This window comes from Fomitiporia mediterranea (genome assembly GCF_000271605.1).
Source record: "Fomitiporia mediterranea MF3/22 unplaced genomic scaffold FOMMEscaffold_7, whole genome shotgun sequence".
NCBI classification, from domain to species: domain Eukaryota; kingdom Fungi; phylum Basidiomycota; class Agaricomycetes; order Hymenochaetales; family Hymenochaetaceae; genus Fomitiporia; species Fomitiporia mediterranea.
This window is the reverse complement of record NW_006760392.1, coordinates 2896414-2909782: the sequence shown is the minus strand read 5'-3', so window position 1 is coordinate 2909782 and position 13369 is coordinate 2896414. Positions and strand designations below refer to the sequence as shown.

The window sequence follows — 13369 nt, the reverse complement described above, 5'->3', positions numbered from 1 at the left end:
ACGTTATTACTTGTAATCAAGCAGTTTGCAATTGGTAGGTAAAACGAAGCAAACACATTCTCTTCAAGCGAGACATACTCAAAGAGACACAAAGGCGTGTCATGCATCGGAAATACTCACACCTTCCATCAGTCACAGGTCCAAGGATCATCTTAAGAAGCAGCCATCGTGTACATATATTGTAAGTACGTAGGAGAACAAGTTATATTGGCCAGCTTCATAGCGGGTCCAGAGAAATTTACAACTCCACACAGCAAAGACGAACAAAGAACCTCGTACAACAACGCTCTACCTCACTTGAACAAAGCCCACGCTTACAGGTCGTCGTCTTCTTCGGGAAGAGGAACGGCCTCGGCCTGTATGCATCATATTATTTATTACAAATCAATCTAATTGGAATAGATGAAGGGAAGAGACGTACCGCAGCAAGCTCCTGCTCATACTTCTTCATGAGCTCTTGGTCGATGACGACCTGAGCCGGTTCAAGAGCTGGTGCAGCGACGAATTCCAGCGTGTTGTTGCTGATTAAGAAAGTCATCAGTCATTACATCATCGGTAGAGACTAACGGAAAATAGTCGCATACCCTACGACCTTCCTTGCCAACCAGAGGAACGGCTTTTCGAAATTGTAATTTGACTTCGCAGAGATCTCGAAGTATTGGAGGTTCTTCTTCCTGTGGAAGGTCACAGCGGCGGTTTTGACTTTTCGTTCCTATGGAAAGTAAGGGAAAATTTGATGTATCTGTGAGCACCCTTCACAAATGTGGATGAACGCGTCTAGCCACATACTTTAACGTCGACTTTGTTACCGCAAAGCACGATCGGGATGTTTTCGCAGACACGTTCGAGATCGCGGTACCAGTTCGGGACGTTCTTGTATGTAATGCGTGAAGTGACGTCGAACATAATGATCCCGCATTGGCCCTGGATATAATAACCATCGCGCAAACCACCAAACTTTTCTTGCCCTGCGGTGTCCCATACGTTGAAGCAGATGGTGCCGAAGTTGGTGGTGAAGGTTAAAGGGTGAACCTCCACACCGAGAGTCGCTGCATAACAAAGGACAAAGTCAGCCAACGCCATCGGTAAACAGGCGACGAAGAGATATTTCATAGTAAGAAGGGCTGGGAGATGCATACCAATATATTTCTTTTCGAACTCGCCCGTCAAATGGCGCTGCGGTTGAAATTGATCAACGGATGATCTCAACCGATAAAGTCACAGTTGAACATACCTTGACGAACGTCGTTTTGCCAGTACCACCATCGCCGACTGGCATCCAAAGCATGCATCACGTGCAGAACAAGGTCAGCAGGTGAAAACGAGGTCCATGAGGGCGACAGAGGACACGATCACCGCATATGTAGAGGTAATTTGAAAGGAAAGTAAGAAAGTCGCAGTCAGCGCCCGTTGTTGAGCGACTCAAGTACTCGCCACACGCACCAAGAACGAGTTTGAATGTAGGAATTGTCTGCTGTTGTGACTGTTGGGCCTCCATGTCGTCTATAGGTCGTGAGGGATGGAGAAAGAGGATGAAAGAGACAGAAAGAGAAAGCGATGAGATGCTCGCGCGATACGAACCAGCTGCCTCAAAAACTCACCACTGTTTGTTCTGACTCGTACACGTGACTCAGCCTCACCCTTATTTTTTGCCGAGCCGAAATTTGAAAGAAATTAGAAACTATTCCTAAAGCCACGAATACTCCCAGAAGCGAGGTTAATATCCCCCGCAACAAGACACTGGTAGTATCTAGAAACATGCAGTATTATATTTTCACTATTGTGGAAGAACAGTATGTCTATAGACGATGGTATGCTGTGTCATTGTTTCGGAGCCGAACGAACAAAATATATTATACTGAAAAAAAATCCGTTGAAGCAATTAACACAGCGTTTATGGCATAGGTGGCATTCGATAGTGACCGAATAGCTCAAGGGCTCGTCCAGCAGAGTGGCCGAGCAAACTTTTGAATCCGGAGGATCGTCTTAGAAAAGCCTACAGTGGAAGTATCAATCTCTTCCGCTGAAACACTGGGCAGGTATAGCGCCCTTGTACACAGAAGTGCAAGGCTGTGACACGTAGACAAAGTTGCAGCTCGCATAATTTCCCCGAAAGACAATGCAATATTGTTATTATTAAAATCCTATTCATATCAGAAACAGGAACAGCGAGTGACTATCAGCACTAAACTGAGTCCCATTGATGCAAAACAAGCTTACCATACATAAATTAATGCCATCTCTCTATCCTGTTGAATTTCTTTGCATTCTTCGCGTTATTCTGAGTGTTCTGGCCTCTGACTGGCAAGCCCATTGCGTGTCTTCGCCCAACATAGCTACCGATCATACGCTGATGTGCAATATTTTCGCGGATCTCGCGTTTCAGCTCCGACTCTATGCGGATCTTGAGCAATGGGTCTTTCTTGTTCAACTGCGGTGCCTTCAATGCAGCTTCGGTGGACGGTGCAAGTATACCTGGTTGGGCGAGAGGTGATCGAGGAAGGGCTGGCGCCGCTTGCGGAGAGGAAAGAAACGATGTGAGGCCGGTGATTTGGTTCTGCGTTAGGTTGCGCACGCGCTGAGTTCGATGAATTTGAAGTCGTGCACAGAGACGGTCTGCTGTGCGTTCGCCAACGCCGTAGAAGGCTTGCAAAGCAACCTGAAAAATGTGTCAGCACAATGAACTTGATCCAGTGCACGAAATAATTACCCTTGCTAGTTTCTTGTCAGGCATATTTATGCCCATTACGAACACCATGGTGGCAAGTGTTACCAGGAGTATTCCTGAGGCAGATACAACTTGAAGACCTAGCCTAGGCAAGTGTGCTGTAACTGAAATTCCAGAGTGTGACGAGACCCGTGTCACGCCACGTTACCGCTCACCGCAACTTGCATTCCTTCCACTACCACTCAATTCGCCAAAGTCTAATATCGTATTCTCAATGTCTGGCAAACCAGAAACTCGATATGAAGACCTCTTCGCCAAGGAACGTGCTCGTGCACGGGAGGACTTTGAGCGGCAAAAGGAAAAGCTCATCAACGAAACTGAAAAGGCCCGCCCCTCAACGGCGCGTTTCGTCGGGCAAAATGATTCCATGGAGGACTCCCTCAAGAAGACGACTATCGGTCTCGTAAAGCTTGAGGACTATCAGAAGAAACGCCTCGAGCTTGAAGAAGAGAAGGCGCGTGCCGCTGCGCAGACAGACGAGCTCAAGTATGTTTTCGATTTCGGATCAAGATGATCTGTACAGGTGGCTTACAGGACGTGGAGGTACGTTTAGGGATGAACAGAAGAAGACGAAGAAACGGAAACGAGCACCTAAAGCTGTATTATCGTTCGCAGTGGATGACGAGGAGGGCAATGCTGATGGCACGTCGGGAACAAGTACGCCGAACGGCGATAGTACGGAGACGACCCTTAAGAATGGTGGCAAGAAAGCAAAACTTGGGAAGAATCCAAACGTTGATACCTCGTTTCTTCCCGACCGAGAGAGAGAAGAGCAGGAGAGGCGAGAGCGGGAAGAACTGCGTAAGGAGTGGCTCCGGAGGCAGGTCGAGCTGAAGAAGGAAGATATTGAAATCACGTATTCTTACTGGGATGGTAGCGGGCACCGAAAGTCTGTCACTGTACGTACGAGCTAGAATGGCGAGCCATTGATAATGATGCTGAAAATACTTTGGTCAGTGCAAGAAAGGCGACAGCATCAGCACTTTCCTGGAGAAGTGTCGTCAGCAGTTCCCGGAGCTCCGTGGCGTCAGTGTCGACAATCTCATGTATGTCAAGGTGAGACGATGCTCCTATTGATGCTGTGCTTATATTTTAAACTTAATTTTATTTAGGAGGACCTGATCATACCTCACGTACGAAAACCTGGCATATAAGTTAGATCAGTCACTAACTGGGAGTTATAGCATCATACATTCTATGACTTTATCGTCAACAAGGCTCGCGGAAAATCTGGGCCACTCTTCAATTTCGACGTGCATGACGACGTACGACTGCTGGCTGATGCGACCGTGGAGAAGGACGAATCGCATGCAGGCAAGGTTGTCGAGCGGAGTTGGTACCAGCGAAACAAGCATATTTTCCCGGCGTCCAGGTGGGAGGTACGTCACTTTCCAAACACTCACGATCGAGTAGTTGCTGATAATGAGGCGGGTAGGTGTTTGATCCAGAGAAGAACTATGGAAAGTATACTATTGCGTAGAGTTTGTAGATACGTCTTTGTTATCGTGTTTAATATCTGTCTTGGGTTGGAGATGATCTCGTTGCATTATAAGCATGTAGTGTGAATATTAAGCTTTTGGAAGGGATATGACAGAGAGAAGGTCGCAACGCGGTAAAGTGACTATTTGAGAGATAATTTCTCTTCTCTTTCTTGTCATGCGAGTCGTTTGCACTACATAGTAATTTCTATACTCTACTTTCATATCGCCGCAATAGCTCAGCTGGGAGAGCAGTAGACTGAAGTTCTAAAGGTCCCCCGTTCGATCCGGGGTTGTGGCATTATACGTTTCACTGATTAGTTTTGTATCCAATAGACATGGCGGAATGCGACTTACAGTTTACTCGACTCAACTTTTATTCAAATTATTGCCGACAGTATCATCTCAGCTCGCCAAGCTAAAAAGAAGTCACAACACAGCTTACTTGATCGACTAAGCAAAATATGTACGTCATTACTCTCTCATTTTGCAATGTAGCGCCGCGGTCATCATACCGGTCTTGCACGCTTTGCACTTTGCCCATCATGGCAGAGTCAAGCCTTGAGAAACTAACTCCACCCAAAGGACTAGACAAAGAGCAACGCCAAATTATCTTTGAACATATCTATAGACGTCTGGCTGTACACAGGAACAACGCCGAACGATGGGCTGACTTTGAGGCACTTGATGGTCCTCAAGTCAAAAATGCGAAGATTAGAGAGGCGTTCGTGAAGGAGATGAATAAGTGGGCGAACGCGTTGCTTGAGAATGTTTGGGTTGCTTGTGAGGAGCCTGGGTCGAGTGAGTGAGATGAATATTTTCTGAGTTGTGTTTTGAGGAGCTGATTATTTTATTTTTATGTGTTTTGGTGTAGAATGTCCCAAGGTAGATGCGTTATCGGATACATCACTACGAGACTTGCCTCCTTTATCTTCTGAAGATACTCTCTCTCGTGTCCTGAATACGGTCCTCCTTCTCCACGTAACGTCAACGAAACACTACTCAGCGCATACACGCGCTTTCCTTCTCAGTATCGCACCCATTGACGAGCAATCTGCAATCTCGACGCTAAAAGACCCCAAGCATGCACTTGAAGACGCCGAGTCACATGCGAAATCTGCTAAAGATGCACAGGCACGGAAGAATAGGACGTGGCGTGCGTTAGGTGTTGGAGGTGCTGCATTGGCAGGTGGTGTGCTTGTAGGTGTTACAGGTGGTCTAGCAGCGCCGCTCGTCGGTGCAGGTGTATCTACCCTCCTCGGCGCACTTGGTCTCGGAGGGAGTGCAGCTGGTGTACTCGCTGCTGGTCTGGCGAGCTCTTCAGCTGTGTGTGGTGCTCTGTTCGGTGTGTACGGTGCGAAGGAAGGTGCAGAGATGATTGCAAGGCATACGAAGGAAGTTGCAGATTTCGCTATCGTGCCCGTTAGAGAGCCAAGGGAGACTTTAGCTGTTAGGATTTGTGTGAGTGGGTGGTTGGGTAATAGGGGAGATGTTACTGCTCCTTGGACGGTGTTTGATGAGAGTGAGGATACGTTTGCTTTGCAGTGGGTGGGTTAGGAAGTCCTGATTATTCCTCCTTCTTTACTAGTTTGCTAAACACAGTATGTTTTATGATGCTTGTAGGAAGTCGAAGCGTTAGAGAAACTCTCAACCGCTCTCGGAGACCTCCTCAAATCAAACGCAATCAAGCTCGTCAGGAATGAAATCGTACGTTCATATTCTACATACATACGTAGTATCCCTCTTAATGCCTATCGTTAACCACTTCTGCTTCAACTATTTGCTGTTTTTAGCTAAAACACACATTCCTCGCCGCCCTAACCGCCGCCCTAGCCCCCATAGCCTTCCTCAAACTCGGCGAACTAGTCGACAACCCATGGGCAAACACTAAAAACCTCGCAATCAAAACTGGAAAGGTCCTCGCTTCACTCTTAGCAAACAGGGCGTTTGGTGCCCGACCTGTATCGTTATACGGGTACAGTCTTGGTGCACTTGTGATTTTAAGTGCTTTGGATCATTTAGCTGGAATGTATGATGATGGTGAGGAGAAGGAGATGGGGATGGAGAAGATAAGTCACGTCGTACAAGACGTATACCTAATGGGTACACCCATCCCATCAAACAGCAAAACATGGACACGAGCCAGACGAGTCGTATCAGGCCACCTCGTCAACGCATACACAGACGCAGAAGCAGATTACGTCCTAGCCTTCCTCTCCCGTCTCTCCCTTCCCTCCTCTTCCTCTTCCTCCTCCTCTTCTACATCTAAAACAGCGAAACCTGGGTTTGGAGTTGCAGGGTTAGAGGCTGTTGAGATCTCTGGAGTTGAGAATGTTAAGATTGATGGTGTGGAGGGACATGTTGCGTGGAGAGGGATGGTTGGGAGGTGTCTTGAGGTTTGTGGGGCGAGGGGGTTGAGGAAGGAGGAAGTGGAGAGGCAGGAGGAAGAGGTTGGAGAGAGGATTAGGAGGGATATCGAGGAGAAGCAGAGGGGTCGAACGCCTGAGTCTGGCGAGAAGGACCATAATATGGTATAGACTGGAAACACGATAGATACCGTCTCAAAAATATTTAAATGCAATACACACGTATAATACCGCATTGTAGAACGAATGTATTTTTTTCGTACGCATGTAGTATAAAAGTCCAATTATGTAACTAATTCGTGAACTATACAAATAAAAACAAAGTCCAATACGTGAGGTCTCGCTCTACAGTATCGTAGACGAGACACAGCAAATGGGTAACGAAGATACGGTCGGTCGAAGACGTAGTGTACGAACATAACTGGTAACCCTCCATCCTTCCATATAAATGCAAGAATTAGCCAGACCCTCCACCTGTGAGGCTCCCCAAGTTTATCCCTGCTCCTTGTAAGAAACTCTGCAGGTATTCGCGTCAGTGAAATCCAAGCCTTTTAAATAATAATGAGTAAGTGATACGGACCTGAATTTCATCTGAAGGACACTCGAACGAGAACGAGTTGGTAATCGCAGGTGAGACGGTTACGAACAGAATTCTTAATCCGAGCTACAAAGGCGAGACAAAACTCCGTTTAGCAATCCACATACATACCTTCCTACAATGAAATCTGAGAATCCTCGTACCGTAATCTTATAATTCACGTTGATGTTCTGCTTCGTCCCCGTGAACCCACACTTGCTAAGCAAGTCCTTTAACACAGTCTGATTCGTATCTTTTGAGAGGTCGTATTGCAGCGCGAAGGGGAAGTTGAACGTCGTTTCGGTGTGCGACTTGAAGACGATATCGTCCTTCTCGCCACCTCCGAGGTCCATATTGTTCGTCGGGTACGTTAACTAATGCAGGGGAAGAAGTGTTACGCCGTTAGTAATGAGATTATGAAGTATAAATAGAAAAGGGGAAGCAGAACACACGTCAGCTTTGATATCTCTGAAGGCTACGGAGAAGTAATTCGGATTCTCAACACTGGAGGCGGAAGGAAGGGTTAATAAGAATGAACAGCTCAAGGATAGAGTGATCTATCTGGCTCACGAGATGTTGACAGCAAAGTTCAGGGTGAACGTAGAAGCTGAAACTTGGGCCTAGTAGAGCACAATAACTCCTGTCAGTGAATTCAGATATGATTAGTTTGTGGACCTTTGACGTACAGCACTTCCACCAGTGGAATTGAGCCCGACTTGGTTAATCGTGATGTCCGGAGGACGGATCCACTACAGAAATTTATTTCAGTTACTAGTCGGATAAACGGAATGACGACTCACGATTCCGAGTGTAAGGACGATGCTAACGAGGAGGAATATGAATATGAGGATAGAGCAGCAGAAGAATCTGAAGAAGCATTTGCCCCGTCCGCCCTACGTCATTCGTAAGTCAATAAACGCAGTATAAACATATTCCGAAGGATAAAGCATACCGCTGTCCAGAGCGGGCCACGGAACTCTTTACGCCATGAACGAAGACCGCCCGACGTACTATCACACAACACACAAAGTCAGCCTCAGCTTATTGCCAACGTTAAATTTCGAATGAAATAAGAACGCACTTGGGTCTTAACGTATTGAACCCATCATCAAACCTCCCCTTCTCTCTCGCCTGACCAAGCCCACCATCCGGACTCGCATTCCGAAATGCATCGTCATCGTTGTACCCACTCTGGTCGTACGTAGGATGTTGCGGATGGTTATTATACGGGTCGAAATCTACGTCTCTGTAAGGCTGCTGCTGCTGCTGCGGCAGTTGTTGCTGTTGGGTGGAGTAATTATTACTGAATTGTCTGTGTTCTGGGGCGTAGTATGGGTCCGGGTATGACATGGTGAATGGGACGAGGTGGTCGTGGTCGTGAAGATGGAGACGATGATGATGATGGTGAGAGAGGGAATGAGAAATAGCGCTGGATACTGACAATGAACGATTGAGCGGCGTTGTCTTGGCGCGGCGTGTAATTGCACTGCACGGCTAGCTGCGCATGCACCGCCACCCACTTCTGCGGCGGCCCTTTCTTCAAGTCCAGTTCAAGTAAATCTTAGAAAAGTGAAATAAAATTCGCATGTGCAGTTCATTCAGGAAAGAAAATATTCGTGATTAATTCTTCAATTTCTGATCCGGAGTCGATGTGCTTTGAGCTCAGGAGTAATCCGTGACCCTTAATCCCACTCGCGTAAGAGGACTGACGTATTTGGTCTGCTTGTGGCGAGTTACTTCTTGACGCTCCTCCTGTCTACTACTTAGCACAAGCTTGAAGCTACTTAGCTAGCACTCGTTCACGACATCGACAATGTCGGGCTCAGGTGCACGCGAAAATGTCTTCCCGACACGGATGGCACTCACCAATATCAAGCTACGATTAAAGGGTGCACAAACGGGCCATTCGTTACTTGCAAAGAAGCGGGACGCGCTCTCTACGCGATTTCGGGCCATACTCAAGAAAGTCGACGAGGTGAGTGTCTTCTCTCTGCATCCCAACTTAATCATCATATAAGAGATTCTGAATATACATATTGATTGTTGTGAATTGGAATTGTGAAGGCGAAAAGGAAGATGGGGAAAGTGATGCAGTTGGCTTCGTTCTCCCTTGCAGAAGTATCGTATGCAACGGGTGATATTGCGTATCTCGTACAGGAGCAAGCCAAGTCTGCAACATTCCGAGTTAGAGCGAAGCAGGAGAACGTATCTGGTGTACTACTTCCTACGTTCGAAGTAGATCGCGTTCAAGGCACAGGTGCGTTCGACTCTCCCTACTCTCCATCTCTAAATCTCTTAAATTCGTTTCGCATTTCACTCAACTCAACGCAATCACCATGACAGACTTCAACCTAACCGGTCTAGGCCGAGGCGGCCAACAAGTCCTCAAAGCCAAAGAAACATACGCAAAAGCAGTCGAAACACTCGTCGAACTCGCCTCTCTCCAAACAGCATTCACAATCCTCGACGAAGTCATCCGTCAAACAAATCGTCGAGTCAACGCAATCGAACACGTCGTCATACCCAAACTCGATAACACTATCAAGTATATCTTGAGTGAGTTAGATGAGATGGATAGAGAGGAGTTCTTTAGGTTGAAGAAGGTACAGGGGAAGAAGAAGAGGGATGCGGCGGTTGCGGATAAGAAGAGGGAGGAGATGCAGAAAATGGGTGAGGAGGTTAGGCCGGTTGAGAGTGGGGATACGGGTGGAGCGGACTTGCTGGCGAGCAAGGATGAGGATATTATTTTCTGATGATTGTGTATGAGTTTACGCTAATTTATTGAAGGGATTCCGAGAATTGATATTTTGGCTCCTGAGCGGAATTTCACCGCATCACACAACCTTGCCTTTGGATATCCTGTACCAACACACTGGCCTACACATGCCGACCTTGGCCTCTATCGGCATTCTGCCTGTAACAGCAGCTTCAGATTTTGTTTCCGAATGCCCCCATACAATTGCAGGCCAAGCACATCTTTCTGTTTAACTCTCTCTGTGACGTCTACCAAGATCAAGTCCAGACTCAAGACTCTTAATCCCCACAGTAAAAACGTGTCAGCCTAGAACAACTCACTCCAACCCCACCTGACTCAAAACACAAAACCGATGACTTCAAAGATATTCAAAATTAAATAATTGAATAGCACGGAAGATTGTCTCTTTCCACCTAATCACCACCATCGATTAATCATCCTTCCCTTACTTGCCCACAATTGACACTTCTCTTCTCCCGTCACCAAAAGGAAAGGGACTAGCTGGATTTAGGTATAAGACAAAACGAACAAGTTCGGAGAAACAGGCACTAGCGGGTGCTGGAGACTTGCAAGAGGTTAAGGAGAGACAAAAGGGAGGTAAAAGTGCATGCTTGGTGTTGACGCTAAGAAGGGGAGGGATGAATAGTTTTAGCTTACGTTCCTGTTTATTCTTTTGTTCTGGTTCTGGAGAGGATGTAGATATTGAATATCTACATTTACACGTTTTGAAGTTCCCTGACCTTGACCTTGTGCTTGTGGGGTGTACGTTCTAGTCTAGTTGTTAATACACATGATAATGATAATGATAGTCAGATTTTCTCACTTGAGCGCGTTGGGGTAAAGGGAAAGAGTTTAGGTTATGTATTCTTAGTTAGGACACCACGAGGCAAATGCTCGGCATGACGTACTCCGACGCACATGGTGGACGAAGTTGTAATCATTTCTCTTGTCCAATGTCTTGTGCTCACAAGAGTTAGCTAGGCCAGGGCCAGGAAAGACGTTCCACGCACGAGCTCGAATAACTGCCATTGCAGTATACATACGAACAGCTTCCTGCAAAGCTGTACATGATGCTTGATCATTCTGTTTCAATACTCTTGAAATGATATGCCGTTTCGGTGTTCAACGCTTTATGGGCTGAACAGCACATTGCTGAAGTGTGTCGGGGTAGTACTGGACCTGGTTGCGGATCAATCAGTGGCCCCGGTCTTTGTTCGAGACTGAGGCTCCAGCGCAAGGTGCAAATAATGTTGAACGAACGTTCGTCGCCCGTTGTCGCTTCACCGCACCTTCGGCATACTTACTTACGTCCTTATCCCGCGTTTCAGAACTGAAAATGAAGGGAGAAATGAAAGAAAGGCGTTTTGATAGAGATAAAATGAAATGAAAGACGAATGACAGTGATGAGAGTTGTTATATATCTACAAGGTGAAGATCGAAGAAAGGAGTTGTACACATATCCACAATGAACAATAAATAATAAAAAGACGAAGAAGACTTAACCAAGAAAGAGTGTGAGCCAATGGCGTAGATAGACGTTAGATGAATGGATAAAAACGAAAGGACAGATGGTTGAAACAGACTTCAGGTCTAGCCTGAAGGTACGTAGAACGAAGAGAAAAATAACGCGAAAGGTAAATAAGTAAGTTGTAAGAAGTGAAAAGAGTGACTCGACTCGATCTCGTTTCGTTGCACCGAATTTGCGCCGGGACGTCGGCATTCCCTCCCTCAGCCATCTAACGTCACAGGCACGAACAGATGGTCTACTCGCACCTGCACAGCTCCGCTCCATTCTCCGCCCAACGTCGTCGACGTCAAACCCGTCAAATCAGGGCCGATGAAACGAACTGTCCTAAAGTACAGCGCGCAGCACAAACCCGAGCGCAACGGACGCGTAGGCGACCCACGCCGATACGTTGGACATCATCGAGGAAACCGGATGATCTCGCCCTCGCTGTGCTTCAGGGACTTCTTCCCTCGCTTCCACGGATTCTACATCGGAGTTTGTATCGTAGGATACGGAACCGAAGGTCGATGTGCTGTCGGAGCTTCTGTGTGAAGCGACTAGCGGAGACGATGGTTCAGATTCAGGTTGAGATTGAGAGGATTGAAGGAGGTTCCGTCGGATTTGTGCGATGTCTGCGTCGGTGAGTGAAGTACGTGCTTTGATGTACCCCTCTGCACCACCATACCTCTCGCGTATGAAGTCCAGTGTCGCAAACATTGTCTCTTTTCTATAAAATGTACCCACAAATTGGCCATAAACAATGTCAGTCAATGCCAAGACTCGCGGATAAAATATAAAAATGGACAAAAAATGGAAGATCCAAACCGCGACATAAAAATAGCCCAGGGACAAGAAGAATAAAATAAGCGGAATTGCACTGACTTTGCGCTCCCCATATTTTGGAAGCCTTCCCAATTATCTCGATAGACTGCTTCTTTTTGGAACCTGCCGATAAGCGCGGGTATGGCGGGTGCAAGGCCGTAGGTTGTTAGGCCGTAGTCGTGCGCGATGGCTGCATCAGGAACTCCGAGGAGCTGTTATTCGAGAGTAGGAGGCGTTGTCAATCTATGCTGTGAAAAGATTGCGAATGAGGTACGAACCAGCTGAACGAGAGCGGCGAATAGTCCGGTTCGGTCCTTCCCACCTATTCAGAGCAAGGAACATGTTAATTCCATTATATCGGCCATAATTAATGGCCGTACCAGTGCAATGTACGAGGAAAGGCTCGTCAGGTTTATCTCGTAGATGAATTAGTATTTTCTCATACGCGGGTCCGGCCTTTGCTAGTATGTCAGAGTAGAGTGCAGCAAATTCCTACATGAGTCTCTCGTCAGTACAGAGTCCCCAGTATGATCTCACAAGGAAATACCCCATACGTTCTTCTCATCCGAAGCAAATCTCGACAATCTGTCGCGACGGTCAAAAGTCAGATGCAGTATCAGCTAAAGGCAAAGGGAACGCGAACTTGGAGGCCAGTGCCATCGGATCGTACTCATCATTTTCCGAGACGGGGACACGTACAAACCGAATGCCGTCAACATCGGGGGTAGTAGATTGATATTTACGAATTTCGCTCCCAGAGCGAAGATCAAAGATTGTGGTTATCCCGAGTTTCTTGAGCGTGGCTTTGCCTTTGTCTGTCAGACGTGAGAGCTCGCCGGAACGAAAGAGAAAGCCTGAACGGATATGTGGTATTTCATCGCAAACAGCCGAGTCAGGAGGAAAGGAGAGAATTCCAAAGTCACGAAAGTTGATGACACCCTCGACAGAGTGAAAGGGAGGAGAGGACAGAGTACGCTTGACAAGGTCTTCGTCGGGTACATGCAGCCTCATAGTGTTGGCGACCATCTTTTGGGGAAGAGGGAGGAGGGAGAGAAGCAGGATGAAGAAGCATGAGGGCGGGGTAAGCAGGTATTTGTACTCGCAGGGCCGAGAAGAAAGGGTTAGTCCAAACTGCG

At 47.0% G+C, this 13369-nt stretch overlaps 7 protein-coding genes and 1 non-coding gene across 8 annotated transcripts; 4 read left to right on the top strand and 4 right to left on the bottom strand.

Annotated features, from left to right (window-relative positions):
* Positions 1-148: 148 nt before the first annotated feature.
* Positions 149-1570, bottom strand: FOMMEDRAFT_124946 (ras-domain-containing protein). Its single transcript, XM_007267811.1, has 7 exons — positions 1444-1570; positions 1235-1272; positions 1140-1176; positions 790-1049; positions 585-712; positions 422-521; positions 149-356 (listed from the first exon to the last, which is right to left on the bottom strand). The coding sequence occupies exons 1-7, from the start codon at positions 1496-1498 to the stop codon at positions 315-317; spliced, it is 660 nt and encodes a 219-aa protein (XP_007267873.1). The 5' UTR covers positions 1499-1570; the 3' UTR covers positions 149-314.
* A 368-nt stretch (positions 1571-1938) lies between these two features.
* On the bottom strand, positions 1939-2758 carry FOMMEDRAFT_124942 (S13-like H2TH domain-containing protein; the record flags this gene model as incomplete). Its single annotated transcript, XM_007267810.1, has 3 exons — positions 1939-2144; positions 2221-2659; positions 2711-2758. 2 exons carry the CDS (start codon positions 2756-2758, stop codon positions 2231-2233), a joined length of 477 nt encoding a protein of 158 aa, XP_007267872.1. The 3' UTR covers positions 1939-2144; positions 2221-2230.
* Positions 2759-2915: 157 nt separating this feature from the next.
* FOMMEDRAFT_141488 (XAP5-domain-containing protein) lies at positions 2916-4265 on the top strand. Its single transcript, XM_007267809.1, has 6 exons — positions 2916-3214; positions 3282-3627; positions 3686-3784; positions 3841-3861; positions 3913-4107; positions 4164-4265. The coding sequence occupies exons 1-6, from the start codon at positions 2943-2945 to the stop codon at positions 4206-4208; spliced, it is 978 nt and encodes a 325-aa protein (XP_007267871.1). The 5' UTR covers positions 2916-2942; the 3' UTR covers positions 4209-4265.
* A 169-nt stretch (positions 4266-4434) lies between these two features.
* Positions 4435-4507, top strand: FOMMEDRAFT_t48. Its single transcript has one exon. It is a non-coding gene; the product is annotated as a tRNA-Phe (tRNA).
* Positions 4508-5064: 557 nt separating this feature from the next.
* Positions 5065-6743, top strand: FOMMEDRAFT_109847 (DUF726-domain-containing protein; the record flags this gene model as incomplete). The annotated part of the gene is made up of 3 exons (XM_007267808.1): positions 5065-5754; positions 5830-5913; positions 6000-6743. 3 exons carry the CDS (start codon positions 5065-5067, stop codon positions 6741-6743), a joined length of 1518 nt encoding a protein of 505 aa, XP_007267870.1.
* A 66-nt stretch (positions 6744-6809) lies between these two features.
* Positions 6810-8499, bottom strand: FOMMEDRAFT_168909 (uncharacterized protein; the record flags this gene model as incomplete). Its single annotated transcript, XM_007267807.1, has 9 exons — positions 6810-7089; positions 7153-7236; positions 7314-7523; positions 7602-7653; positions 7720-7769; positions 7836-7898; positions 7950-8042; positions 8102-8159; positions 8231-8499. The coding sequence occupies 9 exons, from the start codon at positions 8497-8499 to the stop codon at positions 7030-7032; spliced, it is 939 nt and encodes a 312-aa protein (XP_007267869.1). The 3' UTR covers positions 6810-7029.
* Positions 8500-8911: 412 nt separating this feature from the next.
* Positions 8912-9927, top strand: FOMMEDRAFT_109842 (uncharacterized protein). Its single transcript, XM_007267806.1, has 3 exons — positions 8912-9124; positions 9214-9406; positions 9493-9927. Exons 1-3 carry the CDS (start codon positions 8963-8965, stop codon positions 9900-9902), a joined length of 765 nt encoding a protein of 254 aa, XP_007267868.1. The 5' UTR covers positions 8912-8962; the 3' UTR covers positions 9903-9927.
* A 1829-nt stretch (positions 9928-11756) lies between these two features.
* Positions 11757-13244, bottom strand: FOMMEDRAFT_87510 (uncharacterized protein; the record flags this gene model as incomplete). The annotated part of the gene is made up of 6 exons (XM_007267805.1): positions 11757-12138; positions 12294-12445; positions 12512-12555; positions 12614-12725; positions 12788-12818; positions 12871-13244. 6 exons carry the CDS (start codon positions 13242-13244, stop codon positions 11757-11759), a joined length of 1095 nt encoding a protein of 364 aa, XP_007267867.1.
* Positions 13245-13369: the final 125 nt, after the last annotated feature.